Source organism: Tupaia chinensis, unplaced genomic scaffold (genome assembly GCF_000334495.1).
Source record: "Tupaia chinensis unplaced genomic scaffold, TupChi_1.0 Scaffold000179_1, whole genome shotgun sequence".
Lineage (NCBI taxonomy): Eukaryota > Metazoa > Chordata > Mammalia > Scandentia > Tupaiidae > Tupaia > Tupaia belangeri.
In genome coordinates this window covers 4,083,323-4,099,699 of record NW_006159654.1, presented here as the reverse complement: position 1 = coordinate 4,099,699, position 16,377 = coordinate 4,083,323, and the positions used below count along the sequence as shown (strand labels likewise).

Genomic DNA, 16,377 nt, shown 5'->3' with positions numbered 1-16,377 from the left:
TTTAGTTTTGTCACTATGAATATTCTGAATTCTCTATCAGATATTTCCATGAGTTCTACTGTATTGTCTGTGGATGATGAGGGATAGTTCTTTTTTCTCAGGGGAGAGATAATTTCTTGATTTCTCCTGTTTTCTGTGCCTCTGCGATGGTTTCTGGTGATTCTGTGACAAAATCTATCCTTCATTGTGCTTCACAATTTGATATACACAGAAAGATTAGGAGTTCATATTTATAAGAAGAAATTTCTTCATTAAAGCAGGAGTTTCAATAAACAGGGATGATTTCAATGAATCTAAAAGTATTCAGATGTTTGGGTACTGTGTATCTACGCCTATCTAGACATTGAGTATCTGGAGAGTGAAGCTTAGAGTGGGAAAGTAAGGTTAAAAAAATAAGCAAAAAGGAAAAATAAAGCTAGAAAAATACTACCAAAAAAGAGGGAAAACACAAGAACACACCAGGACACATCTCAACTTTAAAATGGCTTCTGAAATTAGCAAGTGAAAGAAAAGGCCCATGGTGAGGAGAAGTGGTTGAAAATTTTTTTAAAAAATTTAAAGAGAGAGAGAGAGAGAGAGAATGTGAGATAGAGAGACAAACAGCCAGAGACAGAGAAAAGACGGAGGTCACCCTACCTTATCTGAATATTTTGGTAGTCTAGGAGATGGATTTTAGAGCATAGCTTCTCTGAATACACCGGGACATACCTCAGCTTTAAAATGGCTTCTAGACTGTATATTGTTCATTAAAATCTCATGTCCTACCTGAAATTATATTATTAAAATGTATGATATGCAAAACATAAAAAGTCTATCAGAAATGTATGCTGTTTTTGTGAACCAATGTTGCTTGTTCTTAGCAGAAACTACAAGGGTTTTTTTGTGTGTGTGTGTGTGTGTGTGTGTGTGTGTGTGTGTTTTACTTAGAAATATTTATTGACTAAATACATAAATCAACAAAGCAATTAGATGCACAACCAATACGTAATCTGATGTAACATAAATTAGTATGTGGCAATTCTACGTGGGCTGATTGAATCAAGAGTCATCTAAAGACAGCAAGCACAAAAGCAGAAACTAAATTTTTTTAACACTCCTTCTTTTCAACTTTTTTTAGTAAAAGAAACCCTAAGTTCTGCCACTTTGGAGCATTGATTACAATCTTTGGACGTCTTTGTTCCCAGGGTCCCATCCTCATGCTTCAGCTTAAAGAAACATTTTGGCCTGCCTGACAAGCGTGGGTCAGACTTTATTTCAAGTTGACAGTAGCCTAGGAGCAACAGGCAACCATATAGCCTATGTATATATTAGGCTATACTATCTAGGTTTGTGTGAGTACACCCTGTATTTGTTCAACAGTGAACTCACCTGACAATGAATTTCTCCAGCATTCCCTGTCATTGATCAATGCATGACCATACTGGATGGTTCACTGTTTCCCAATCAAGTCACTATCATTTACATTACGACACTCTGCAAGAGAGTGAATATGATGTACTTTATAGTTTAGTAACTCACAGATTCAACTTTTTCCTCTTGTTCTTGGATTTATCCATGAAGATATAGGGGACAAGACACTGTTTCAGGAGAATCATGGAAAATTCCTGGTTTTCTAACAATACCTTAATACCAAGTGAATCCCATGGAAATGGATAGAATAATGGTTACCAAACGACTGACGTGAGTAAGAGTGATTTTGGTCAGTCGTTACAAAGTTATAATGAGAGGGAATAAATTCTGGAGTTCTATTGCATGGCAGCATGACTATGACTAATAATATTGGATTATTTATTTCAAAATAGCTATAAGGGAGGACTATCAGTATTCTTACCACAAAGAAATGTTATATGTAAGAGGTGATACATAGTCTAAATATCTTGATTCGATTCATTTGCAATGTATGCATGTACCGAAATATCACACTGTAACTCATCAATATTTATAGTTAGCATGGGTCAACCAGTTAAAATTAAATAAGGGGCCAGCAGGTGGTATCGTGGTTAAGGAGCTGGACACTCCCACATGGCTGACCATGGTTTGAATCCCGGACCTGGTGGCTTGTTTTCTCACTTTCTCTCTGTCTCTGTCCCTCTCTGGTCAAATTAAAATAAATAAATAAATAGTTAAATAAAATAATTACTTAAAAATTAAATAAATATGTTTTTTCACCAGATTTTATATTTCATTTGAGCTCCCAGAAAACTAAGAAACAGGTATCCCATTTTCCAGTCCTTGATTCTTTCTTTTTTTTTTTTTTTTTTTTTTTTGGTAGGTAGAAAAGAGAACTTAATAGGAAATAAAGATTTTAGAAAAGAAATATACCCAAAAGACTTTGGGTGGGCAGGTTGCTAGGTAGCAACTGCTGCATTTGGAACTGGTTTAAGTGTTACTTTTATTACCAGAGGTGATTATGAATATTTAACGGTGGGAGATCAGTCAGTGTTTTATGCCTTGATATTCTTTGTTACTGGTCTTCAGCCCTTCCAAATCATGTGCTTCATTTTAAGTGACTATAGATAAAAAAATTCAATTCATTTTCCACTGGTTTCTATGTCCTATTCTGTAATAGACTTAGATATGCACGGCCTTCAAACACAAACAGGTCAATTGGACAGACCAGAGGTTCCCTACCTGCAGCTGCTTTTGCTGACAGATAATCCTCCACTTGGTGTCCAGTGACTATAACAGAAACCGTGCTGGCCACCTCACAGAAAGGGATATCACTGAGAATAAATGTTGATGTGATTACTACTGAAAAGCTGTACAAGAAGAATTATAACACAGATTTGACATATCAGGAAAGCTACTACTCTTGCCTGAGTTAGGAGATTGGAAAGCAAGAAGCTGCTACTGGAATAGTTAGCTTCAAGAATACATCCACTACTAAAATCCTGGGGTCAAAAAATTATCACAGTAACAAAGCCACAATCAACAATTATTAAAAAATAATCTACATTTATTCCTTTGACAAACATGAAACTTGTCAATAGAATCTCCATTGACACTGATACAGAAAAACTCAATGCTATCATCAACCCATAACTCCAGTTACAAGCAGAAACTCAGAATGAACAGATCTTGTCTTTGCCACAATCTCACCTAAGTGCATGTGACTGGTGAAACAAAAATCATATCAAGATCTCTGGCTTTAATATCTTCCCATCATCTTAGTCTCTGAAGTATAAGTATTCAAAATGGAGGTTGAATGTGAGTCATCCACATAGAGCGTAACTGTTCTCAAAACTTTCTTTTCATTCTGAGCCAATGACTTTACCTCTGTCTTCACCAAAATAGTAGAAACTAGGACACAATAATTCCTTTAGCTACTTGCCACCAAATCTAGAAATTAACCTGGGTCCATGCCAATGGTCTTGCTAATACATAAAGGTACAAAAGTTTATTTTCCTTCTTTCACATTAGAGTATATTCCATTCTTTTTTTCCTAGACCAAATCCTGAAGTTGTTTTTCTTCTTCTTCTTTTTTTTTTTTTTTCTTTTTCTGAGAGATTTTTGCTAGAGGGCACATGTGCTTGCCAGAAAGACAGAAAGTGAAAAATCACCCTCGACCCCTAAGGGGGATGACAACACTTCAACCCCTTCTTCTCCATTCCCCTCGTGGGGTTTTAGGTATACAAGCACAGATACCTTGCATGAGTTTTAAACAACCAGGTCTGGGACTCAAACTGCAGTTGACTACATGGGAGTTCAGTGATGTAAACATTATGCCATCTGCTGGTCCAGAAGTCATTTTTATTCTAAGACAACATTTGATGTAGTCTCACCTTTCCTTCTTTGTGTCCTCTCCTTCCAACATTTTAATGTGATAATCATCCTCCTAAAAGTAAAGATTTTCTTACATAGCATATCAAATTCTAGTAGTTCCCACATTTCTCTCCTTTCTTTCCTGACTAGATTTCTTCAAATGCTCTACGTGATCTCATTCTCTAATTCTTTATCTGATACTCTTTTCTTACACTAGCTTCTTATCAAGCATTTCACTAAAACTGTTATTCTCAAAGTTTTAGGCAACCACAATGAGTCATTTACCCTTCAACTTTCTTTTTCACCTCTTTCACAATCCTCCACTATTGATCATATTCTTTTTTTAAGAATTAATTTAATTTAATTTAACCATTTGTTTTAATTTTTAATCCAGAGAGAGAGAGATGCAGAGGGGAAAGAGAAGGAAAGTGAGAAAGCAAGTCACCAGGTCCAGGACTCGAAGTAGAGTTGGTCACCTGAGAGTCCAGCACCTCAACCACCATGCCACCTGCCAGCCCCAATCATACTCTTTCTTTTTTTTTGGAGAGGTTTTAGCTATAGGGCGCATGTGCTCGCCAGACAGACAGAGAGAGACAGAGAGAAAGAAAGCGATAAATCACCCCCCAGAGGGGATGGCCACACCGCAATCCCTTCTCCCCCATTCTCCTCTCAGGATCTTGGGCATGCACGCACACACGCCCAGTGTGAGTTTAAGCCACCGGGTCCAGGACTCGAACCGTGGTCAATTACATGGGAGTCCAGCAACATAGCCATTATGCTAACTGCTGGCCCCCACAATCATACTCTTTTTTTTTTTGGAGAGGTTTTTGCTATAGGGTGCTTGCACTCGCCAGAAAGACAGAGACAGAAAGAGAGAAATCACCCCCCAGGAGGGATGGCCATGCCGCAATCCCTTCTCCTCCATTCTCCTCTCAGGATCTTGGGCACGCACGCACACACGCCTGGCGTGAATTTAAGCCGCTGGGTCTGGGACTGGAGCTGTGGTCGACTATGTAGGAGTCCAGCGATATAGCCATTACGCTAACTGCTGGTCCCACCAATCATACTCTTTTTGAAAACTCTCTTGCCTTGGCTTTTCTGATCCAATCATTTCCTAGTTTTCTACCATGCTGACTCTCCTAAATGTATCTTCAGAGTTCTTCCTCTTTCCTGAAAGCTGTTCATTCCCAGGGTTCAATCAGAGTCACCATCTTTGTACACGCATTCTCTCTGTATAAGTTTATGCTCTCCCATTAGTTTTATGGCCATCTATACATATATTGGTAAATTTAAAGTCAATAGCTTTCCATATGAAAGGGATGGAAAGTAAGGAACAAATCTAAATATCTTTGAAACAACGTGCGTATGTGTTGTACTGTAGAACATAATTAACTGTACACAGACACTGTACTCGAGTTTATGTTTGTTTCTCAAATACTTGAACTGGTTATAATCAGTTCCACAAATTCCTGAAACTTACCATATCTACATACGCTTCTTCACCTGTTTTCTGTCTTTTTATCAACTAAAACTTGGCCATTTTTTTCTCTCTTATATCCAATATCTAATTAATGAGAAAGTAGCAGCAATTCCACCTCCCAAATGTTTCTGAAATCTGTCACATTTTCACCACTCTGTAGATCACCTCCATTGCCATGAGAACAGCACTTACAAAATCTACCTCAGTTCCTGCTTGACTACCTACCCAATCTTCACTTTGAAGCTACAAAGGTCTTGCTAAAATTCAAATAAGATACTGCCTTTTTTCTGCTGTTTTATTGGCTCTCTGTTATTTGCTCTTGGAACAAAAACTCAATTCCTATGACTTACAATAACCTACATAATCTGTTTTACCTTAAGTCTTCAGACTCCTTTCTCTTACTAACCCAAATCCTAATCAACTCTACCTTCCAGACATGCTCTGTGAACTTTTTGAAGTATGCCAGATTTTAGCTTTTCTCTGTCACTTTGTATTGGCTGTTTCTTCCTCAGCCACTCTTCCTCCACTGTCACTCTTACCTCTTCATTTTCTAGTTCTTTCATATTTACCGCTTAAGTCACACAATTTAGCAAGGCAGGGCTATGTAATTTCGCTCCACAGAAATAACCAGAAAGAGTAAAGCCAGAGTATTTGGTACAAATAATCAGACATCACAGCAGGATCCACATCAGATGTAGTTTAATTATGATTATGTGAAAAATAAATTCTGAATGTAACCCAAACAGGCATAAATTTTTCAATTTTGAGACTTTTTTTATTCTTCCAGAGAGTTCCCTTGTCATTCTAAGATGCTCTTTCTTTTTAAGATACACCATTACTTGTGTCAGTTCTTCAATCTAATATTACAGAAACACTGACTTAACTTTAAGCATCTATTGCATGTGAAATCTCAGTTTCAGAAATGATGAATTGTGTGTTAAATGCCCTAGATGTGTAAGAGAATCACTTTCTATATCTCTGATTTACAGAACCATGAAGATAGTTCACCTCCAAAAAAAATAATTACAATCAACTAAGGCACAAGGATTGTGGGGAAACCAAAAATATTAGATAGTAACAAATAAGCACCCCTATTTTATTACTTACTTGCTTAATTAATTAATTAATTAATTAAAATTCATTAGTTGGTGCATGCACCTGCTGGGGGAGGAAGAGAGAGAAGAGAGAATAAAAGAATGTGAGAATGTGCCTCCCCATGGGGATGGTCACATTACAGTACCTTCCCCTTCACTTCTCCTTTCAGGATTTTGATCACCTGGTGCACATGCTCCCAGCATCGCCAGATCTAAAACTCAAGCCACGTGGAAACTCATGTGGATTCCAGTTGCCTTAACCAGCAAATCACCAGCTGGCCCACATCCCTGTATCTTTACTGTGAATTATTCGGGCAGATACCACATTACTCAAGTGATCAAGGTCAACATAACCAATAATGAGATATATTGAGATCACACACCATCAACTGATGCATCCTTTCTGTGATATTCTTGTTAAAAATTAAAGATACCTGGGAGCAGTAGATAGCATAATGGTTACATTGCTGGACTCCCAAGTAGTCAACCACGGTTGGAGTCCTGAACCCGGAGACTTAAAACTAACACTGGACACGTGTGCGTGCATGCCCAAGATCCCAAGAGGAGGATGGAGGAGCGGGGATTGCAGTGTGACCATTCCCCCGGGGGATAATTTCTCACTTTCTGGCTCTCTTTCTCTCTCTCTGGTAAGTCCGCATGCTCTACAGCAAATAATCTCTCTCTAAAATAATGAAAGATATCAATCTAATTATGAGAAAATATCTGAAAAACCCACATTGAGGGACATTCTAAAAAAAGAAAAAAAGATGATATTAAAAAGTAGCAAGAACCTGAAGGAAAAAAGAAAGGCTGAGGCTGAGGGGACTGTTATGATTTGGCAGAAACTCAGTAGACAAGTAATGAATTATGGGATCCTAGTTTGGATCCAAGGCCATTTGAGATAAAATTCATGAAATTCAAAACTGGGCTATTGATAAATAATAGTATTGTGTGTCAATGTTAGTTTTCTGATTTTGAAAATCATACCATAATATTAACATTTTAAGGGGCCTGTGGTGGCATGCTGCTATGATGCTGTGCTTCACAGGCTGAAACTACATGGAAGGTCTGTATTTGGTTCCTTGACCAATCTAAGTCTGGATGCAATGTTATGTACCTTTAATCCTAGCTACTCAGGAAGCCTGAGGCAAAAGGATCATGAAATCAAGGCTAGTTTTGGCACCATAGCAAGACCCTGTCTGGTAAGACTGGGAAACTTAGGCAGAAGAATCATGGCATGTGGAATCCTATTTTTAAAGGTTAAAAATGGGATCAGCAGATGGCATAATGATTAAATCACTGTACTCCCATGTAGTTGACCACAGTTTGAGTCCCGGACTCGACAGCTTAAAACTTACTCCAGGTGCTTGTGTGTGCATGCCCAAGATTCCAAGAGGAGAATGGAAGAGAAGGGATTGTGGCATGGCTATCCCCCTGAGGGGGGTGATTTCTCACCTTCTATCTCTCTGTCTCTCTCTGTCTGGGAAGCACACGCACCTTATAGCAAAAATATCTCTTAAAAAAAAATTAGGGAAACTACATAAAGGAACTGTACTATTTTTGCAACTCCATTCTGTAAGGCTAAAATTACAAAGGTAAAATACCTTATTTTTGGGTTTCCCTAAAAAATACTTTTATTCCACAAGTGGACTTTTATATAACAAAATAGGTTGCTCTGTATTGCTACTATAAAATATGAAGGGTATATAACACCAAACAGCCAGTAGGGTGGGCCTTCGGCACTCTGCCATCTCTTTTCTATGGTTTCATCCTTTCCCACCAACTCTTTCTTTGGGACATAGACTGGGTTTCACAAGGATCAGGGTATCTCAAGAAAGAGAATGACATATTCAGAGCAGTTCCCTTCCAGTTATTTATGTCCTTCTGGGGAAAGTGATGAAATGCCAGGAGACAGGCTTTAAGAGCTGTCATTTGTCTGCTGTGATCATGAGACTTTTACAACTTGCAAATGACTCATATAACGAGTCTGAATTTCTACCTATCTTTCTTTACTCTCAAAATTGAAAGGAAATGGAAACATCTAAAACAAAAGAGGGAGGTATTTTTTTCCTCTTAAATTTTTGCTTGATCTTAGCCTCATAAAAGCTTAGTGCTATTTGATTCAGAGTGTAATATATTTTTGTAATTCTCTTTCCAGGGCCCCCATTTCTTATTACTTAGTATGATTTAACTTGTTTACCCTTGAAAATTTTTAGTACCACAGGTATTTGTGGAATAAGGAATAAAAATATGTTCTGAACAATTCAATACTGGAAGTAAACTTTAGTACTTGTTCTCTTCAAATTATATTTCTCAAAGTAGCTTATTTTAAAACCATTGAACAATATATTCTCTTAGCCTCAAATGAATTAGATAAGCTCTTGTTCAATATGCATGCACATATTGGTCAATATGCATACACATATTGAATGACTGAATTTTAGTTTGTAAGCAAAAGTGAGAAATCACTCCCCAGAGGTGATGGGCATGCCACAGTCTCTTTTCCTTCATTCTCCCCTTGGGATTTTAGGCATTCACACACACACACACACACACACACACACACACACACACACAGCATGAGTTTCAAGCCTCTGGGTTCAGGACCAGAACCTTGTCAACCATGTGGGAGTCCCACAACACAACCATTAGACCATCTGCTGGTCCAACAAAGAACATTTTTCAAAATGTTTAAATATTAATTTCTTTCCATTTTTCTTTGTTAAAATATTGAAATATATATATTTCATCATGCTTGATTTTTAAAAAATTTTATTTAAATCATAACTCTTCCAAAATCATGCTAGAGAATTTCTAGCTAGTGCCAATCATTCTGAGAAAAATAAAATTTTATTGATTTGGATTCAAAGCTGAACAAAACTCAGACTTTAGCAAATAATTTTTACCTCATGAAGATTTAGATCTGTTTTTCCTAGGTTCTGCACCATAAGAAGCTATCACTCTAGTCTTTTTTATAAATGGTATTGTAACAATGTGTGATTCATATAAAAGAGAAGATATGATATCAACACATACTTTTACCTTATACCGAAATTAACTCATAGTGGATCCCAAACCTAAAATTATAAAACGTTTAGAAAAAAATAATAAACAAAGGGAAAAAAATCTTAGTGACCTTAGATTAGGCAAAGAGTTTTTAGACAAAATACCAAAAGTATGATTTAGCATTAAATAATAGATAATGTGAACTTTAACATAATTAAAATTTTTTGCTCTTTGAGTAGAAGGAAAAAAATATTGCAAATCTCATATCTATCTCAGAGGGTTTTTATCTAAATATGTAATACACTCTAAAAATTAAGAGTTAAAAATGTTTTTGTTTGGAACCAGTAGATGGCATAATAGTTATGTTGCTAGACTTCCATGTAGTCAACTGTAGTTCAAGTCCTGGACCCAGCTGCTTAAAACATACCCATGGCACATGTGTGTGCCCAAAATCCCAAGAGGAGAATAGGAGAGAAGGGATTGAGGCATGCCCATCCCCTCTGGTGGGTGGTTTCTAGCTTTCTGTCTCTCTAGCGAGCATATGCACTCTATAGCAAAAATCTCTAAAAAAAAAAAAAAAAAATTGTGTTTGTTTAATGGGTACAGGATTTCAACAGAAGTCATTCAGTGGTATTCAGTTTGTAAGTGAACATAGTATTATAAAATCATCTGCCATCATAAAAGAGACCATGCCTTTGAAATGGTAGCACTTGTACTAAACAATGTATTGTATATCATGCTGAATTACTTTACAAATTCAGAGCCTGAATGAAAATTAGGGAGAGCTCACTTTTCATTTTCATTCCATAATGTGGTATTGGTACAGACACTTAATTTACTCTGTGCATTCTCATCAGTTAAAATAATTTTCCTGTCATGAAAGTGTTCATGTATAAATAGTAAGCTAATTGTACAAATAATATATCGATAGTTTCAGTAATGAGCCAGGACAAAACTATACTATAGAAATGAAATAATCATACTTAAGTATTTCTAAGAGTTTTAGTATCAACACTGTGTTAAACCCACACTAGGATCTGCATTTGTAAATTATAAATATCCCAAATTATACATATTCAAATAGAAGATAACACTCACAGATTGCCAAATATTTGTTTGAAAGTGAAAACAGACTGAAATTTGGTGCATTATAATTTTCCTATGATAATAGTCTATACCCAAATGCTTTTAAATATGCATGCATAATCCAAATCTCTATAAATGTAGAAGTATTAAAATGACTGGTGTTGTCTAGTCAAGAAGAAAATGATCTAATGGTTGATTACATTTTCCTTTTAATTCTGATTTTGATGGGTTGTATAAGTACTGTTTAGGTGATTAAAAGTAAACAGTGAATATTTTTGTGCCATTTTATTTTGTGCAGAAAAAGAAACTACTACATCTTTCACTTAAGAACTATCCTAAATGATGCTGCAATATTCAATGTCAGTTTCTAAAAGAAGGTAACTTCTCTATAGATTTACATGGCAGTTAGTAGCCTCCACAGAACTTCTTGGCCAGTCTCTACACAGTTTTTTGGTTAATCTCCAAATAAATAAACACTTAGTTAAGAATTACCTGGAGGGACCAGCAGTTAGCGTAATGCCTATGTCGCTAGACTCCCATGTAGTTGACTGCGGTTCGCGTCCCGGACCCAGTGGCTTAAAACTCACGCCGGGCGCGTGTGCGTGCGTGCCCAAGATCCCGAGAGGAGAATGGAGGAGAAGGGATTGCAGCATGGCCATCCCCCCTGAGGGGTGATTTCTCGCTTTCTGTCTCTCTGTCTCTCTCTGTCTTTCCAGCGCGCACACATGCCCTATAGCAAAAACCTTTCAAAAAAATAAAGAAAGAATTACCTGGATTGCTCAGAAGGAAAATATCTTTCCAAATACAATTTAATTTTATCTTTGACATATAGTATTGAGCTCATTAAACTTTCCAAAGTGGAACATTTTTCTTTCAATTGTCAATCTTAACTTTTCATAGTAAATGACATACCATATACATCCTCATGAATTAAATTATTTCCAAAAGACAATAAGTATTTTAAATGTCAGAAAATTTAAATTTCACTTAGAATTTGAAAGTGTGATAAAAAGCTTCAGTGTTGAGAACAATTTGAAAATACTAAGCTTAGTTATTAGAATAATTTTATTTGCATGTCTAATTTCCTACTAAGAACAATTTAAAAACAAATATGAACAGATTGATGTCAATATTATCTTTCTTTCTTCTTATTTCCTAAACTATCTTTTCCCCAAATACCAAGTTGCTAAGTGTTAATAGTTTATCAAACATGTAAAGGGAAGTATAAACATTACACCAAAATAACAGGATAAATTTTAAAAATATGTATGAGTATAGCTAAAAAATTAACTGACTTTTAAACTTAATTAATTAATTTATTTATTCCACAAGTAAGGGAGACAAACACACAAAGATAGAGAAAAAGAGAGAGAAAGAGTGAAGAGAGGCACACTCAGCAGGATCATAGTGCTGATTCACCCCCATACTCAGCTAGTCTCAGATCATGGGTATGTGTGTGCCCATTAGACTTAGGAACATCTCTGGACAGAAATGCAGGACTTTCCCACATGGGTCAACCTCTCAGAGTGTCTTTTTTTTTTTTTTTTTTTTTTTTTTTTTGAGAGGTTTTTGCTATAGGGTGCATGCACTCGCCAGAAAGAAAAAGAGAAAGAGTCAGAGATACAGAAAGCGAGAAATCATACCCTCAGGGGGATGACCACACCACAATCGCTCCTCCTCCATTCTCTCAGGATCTTGGGCACGCACGCACACACGCCCAGCGTGAGTTTTAAGCCACCGGGTCCAGGACTAGAATCACAGTCAATTACATGGGAGTCCAGTGACAGTCCTTATGCCAACTGCTGGTACTGTCATTTTTTTTATTACTGCATTGCCATCCAGTCTATAGGTATCTTTAAACTGGAACCATTTGAGGTTAAAATATTTGTTAATACAATTTCCTTACTTTGGTAAAATGTTATGTTACATCGCTCTTAAGTCCTCTTTCTTCTGTTAGTTCTATAGCAGTATTCCCAAATTATATCTGAGAGTAAATAAGACCTGATTCGTGGGAAGTGACTAGATATAGTCCAACAGTTGTGATAAGTATCTGCAATGCAAGATGAAGCTGTTTGGTCTTTAAAAGATTCAATATAATCCTGACATTTTATATACAAGGTAAAATTTAGTCATTATTTTTCTAATTCCAAATTATATTTAAAGCATCTAGTTTCTTGTCTAAAAGTTAGTGTTATTCAATTACCAGTAGTTATCAATTTTTATTTTATGATTGTAGATAGTGATGGCTTTGATATTAATATCATGCACACTTGAACACATGTATATACACACATACATTGTAATATAATATATATGTATGAATATACCCCTATCTATCTATCTATATATACACACACACATATATTTACATATATATGTATAATTATATATATATAGCATTTACTATTTTAAATATATACCATTCACTTTCGAAAATATTTTTACCAGATTAGTCAGTAGCACAACAGTTAAGGCACCTGGATCCCTTTCTACAGTTGGATACCTAGATTTCCAGCACCATTCGCTAAAGAGATTTTCTTTTTCCCACTGGATTGACTGGTTCCCTTTGCCAAAAATCCATTGGTTGTATGTTTTGGTATTTATTTCTGGAGTCTCTATTCAGTTCTATTGGTCTACATGCCATTTTTGTTCCCCTACTATGCTGTTCTCATTATCACAGTTTTGTAATATATATTCAGGGTCAAGTTTGAGATGCCTCCTACTCTACTCTTGTACAGAATTGCTTTGACAGTATGGAATCTTTTATGATTCTAGACAAATTCTATGATTACTTTTTCAAAATCTGTGAAGAATGTTTCTGGTAATTTGATAAGGATTGCATTAAATATGTAGTTTAATTTGAGTAGGATTGACATTTTGATTATATTAATTCTTTTGATCCAGAAACATGGGATGTTTTTCTACTTTTCTGTGTCATTTTCTATTTCCTTTTCTCCTTGTAGAGGTCTTTGACTTGTTTGGTTAGGTTTATTTCTACGTATCTTATCCTTTCTTTTTTTCCTTTCTTTCTTTTTTTTTTTTTTTTTTTTGGGCTGTAGGGCATGTGGGCTCACCAGAAAGACAGAGAGAGACAGAGAGATAGAAAGTAAGAAATCACCCCCCAGGGGGATGACCATGCTGTAATCCTTTCTCATCCATTCTCCTCTTGGAATCTTGGGCACACACGCACATGTGCCCGGTGTGAGTTTAAGCTGCTGGGTTCTGGACTCAAACCACGGTCAATTACATGGGGATCTAGCAACATAGCCATTACACTAATTGCTGGTCCTGGTATCTTATACATTTTGAGGTCATTGTAAATGGGATTGCTTTTTTCAATTCTATCTCAGTCTGCTCCTTATTTGTGCATATATAAATGCTATACATTTTTGTATATTGATTTTTTTGTGCCACTTTACTATATTCATTTATCACTTTATGGATACTTTTTGTGGATTCTCTTGGGTTTCCTATGTATATAATGATGTCCTCTGCAAATAGATATAATTTGACTTCTTTCCTATTTTAATGCCTTTCATTTTATTCTCTTGTCTGATCACATTGGCTAGGATTTCTAGTACTATATTTAAATGCAGTGGAAAAAGTGGGGCAGCCTTGTCTTGTTCCAGATTTTAATGGAAAAGCTTTCATCTTTTCCCCATTTGGTATGATATTATGGGGTTTTCAATTTTCATCTTTCAATAAAAGATGGCTTTTATTGTGTTGAGAAATGTGCCTTCTAATGCCAATTTTGCTGACAGTCTTAATCATGAAAGGATGTTGTATTTTATCAAGCTTTTTTCTGCATCAAGTGAGATTATCATTTGGCTTTTATTCTTTTTCTGTTACTATGGTGTATTATATTTATGGCTTTGTGTATGTTGAAAGATCCTTGCATCCCTGGAATAAAGTGTCCTAGGTCAAGGTGTATAATCTATTTGATGTGTCTTTTGATATAATTTGCTAGTATCTTGTTGAGAATGTTTGCATCTATATGCATCAGAGATATTAGGTCTGTAGTGTTTTTTTGTTGTTGTTGCTGTTGTTGTTATGCTCTTGTCTGTTTTTGGGATGAAGGTGATAACGGTTTAAGAAAATGAGTTTGGGAGAATTCCTTCCTTTTGGATCTTTAGAAATAAATTGAGTAGAATGGGGGCTAGCTCTTCTTTAAACGTTTTATAGAATTCAAAAGTGAAATCATCAGTACCTCAGCTTTTCCTTGTTCAGAGGTTATTTATTACTGATTAAATGTCATTCCTTGTTATTGATCTATTCAGGCTTTCTATGTCTTCCCAATTCAGTCTTGATAGATTTTGAAGCCAGATCCCTATCTCTCAGCATTAATAAAAATCAACTTGATGGGACCAGCAGTTAGTGTAATGGCTATGTCTCTGGACTCCCATGTAGTCGACCACTTATCGAATCACGGGCATGGTGACTTAAACTCACTCCGGGAGCATATGGGTGCATGCCCAAGATCCTGAGAGGAGAATGGAGGAGAAGGGATTTTGTTGTGGTCATCCCCCCGGGGGGTGATTTCTCACGTTCTGTCTCTCTGCTTTTCTCTGTCTTTCTGGCGAGCACACGTGCCCTATAGCAAAAATCTCTCTGAAAAAATAAAATAGTAAAATAATAAAAAATAAAAATCAACTCAAAATGAATCAAAGATCTCAACCTAAGTCCTCATACTATAAAATTACTGGTGGATAACACAGGTAAAATTATTGGAAACATCAAGATAGGCAAAAATTATTTAATAAGACCCCCAAAATGCAGGCATTAATCTCAATAATAAACAAGTGAGACTACATCAGGTTAAAAAGCTTCAGTACAGCAAAAGAAACAATAAATAAAGTGAAGAGAAAATGCTCAGAATGGGAGAATATATTTGCAAGTTATGTCCTAGATAAGGAACTGATAACCAGAATATACAGGGACTCAAGCGTGTTACCTGAAAAAAAAAGTGATCAACCCAATTAAAAGATGGACCAATGAGCTGAACAGACAACCCTCTGAGGAAGACACATGAACAGCCAAACAGCATATGAAAAAATGCTCAACTTTTCTTATCATAAGGGAGATGCAAATCAATACCTCAATGAGGTACCACCTAACCCCAGTGAGAATGGCTAAAATTACAAAAATAAAAAATGTAAATGCTGGCAAGACTGTGATGAAAAGGGAACTTTCCTACACTGTTGGTGGGAATGTAAATTAGTACAGCCACTGTGGAGAATAATATGGAGGTTTCTCAAATACCTGCAAATATAGAATTTCCATATGATCCAGCAGTTCCATTCCTGGCTGTCTACCCAAAGGATAGAATGCACCCAGTTGGAAAAATACTTGCAAATCCACATCTATTGCAGTATTGTTCACAATTACTAAGACATGCAACCAATCCAAATGTCCATGAACAGGTGAATAGATTGACAAAAAGTGTGGCACATTTACACTGTGGACTCAGTGTATGATTATGCTATCACTCAGCAATGAAAACAAAAAGACCCTGGCATTTGATAGAAAGAGGACAAATATGGAAGATTTACTACTAAGTGAAGCAAGCCTGACTATGAAAGAGAGGCATTTTATGTCCCCACTGAGTATATACTGCACTCTGGCAGAAACTGAAAGATTGGAAGATATAAAAGCAGTAAGAACAATTGTGGATACTGGAGACAGTGTGTGAGGATGGTAGGAAAAGGAGGGTGAGAGGAAAGCAATGAAGAGGAAAAGAAAGAAGCAAAATATTTAAGGGACACAAAAATGGAAAATTATCTGTTGATGATAACATGTATGATAATATCTTTAATTGGACTAATATGCAGTGTATTCATTTTGGGGAAATTCATTTTTGCATGCTATAATTATATACAGTGATTGAATGCATATTAAAGAATGTGTGTGTGCATGTGTGTGTGTGTGTATTATTCTGTGTGAGTGTGTGTG

General features: G+C 36.1%; 1 protein-coding gene across 1 annotated transcript in view; it reads left to right on the top strand.

Annotated features, from left to right (window-relative positions):
• Positions 1 to 7,442: 7,442 nt before the first annotated feature.
• Positions 7,443 to 16,377, top strand: part of GLRA3 (glycine receptor alpha 3) — a 123,151-nt gene continuing 114,216 nt past the window's right edge. The window contains exon 1 of the mRNA XM_027771044.1: positions 7,443 to 7,538. Coding sequence (XP_027626845.1) covers positions 7,443 to 7,538 — 96 coding nt within the window. The remainder of the gene's footprint in view (positions 7,539 to 16,377) is intronic.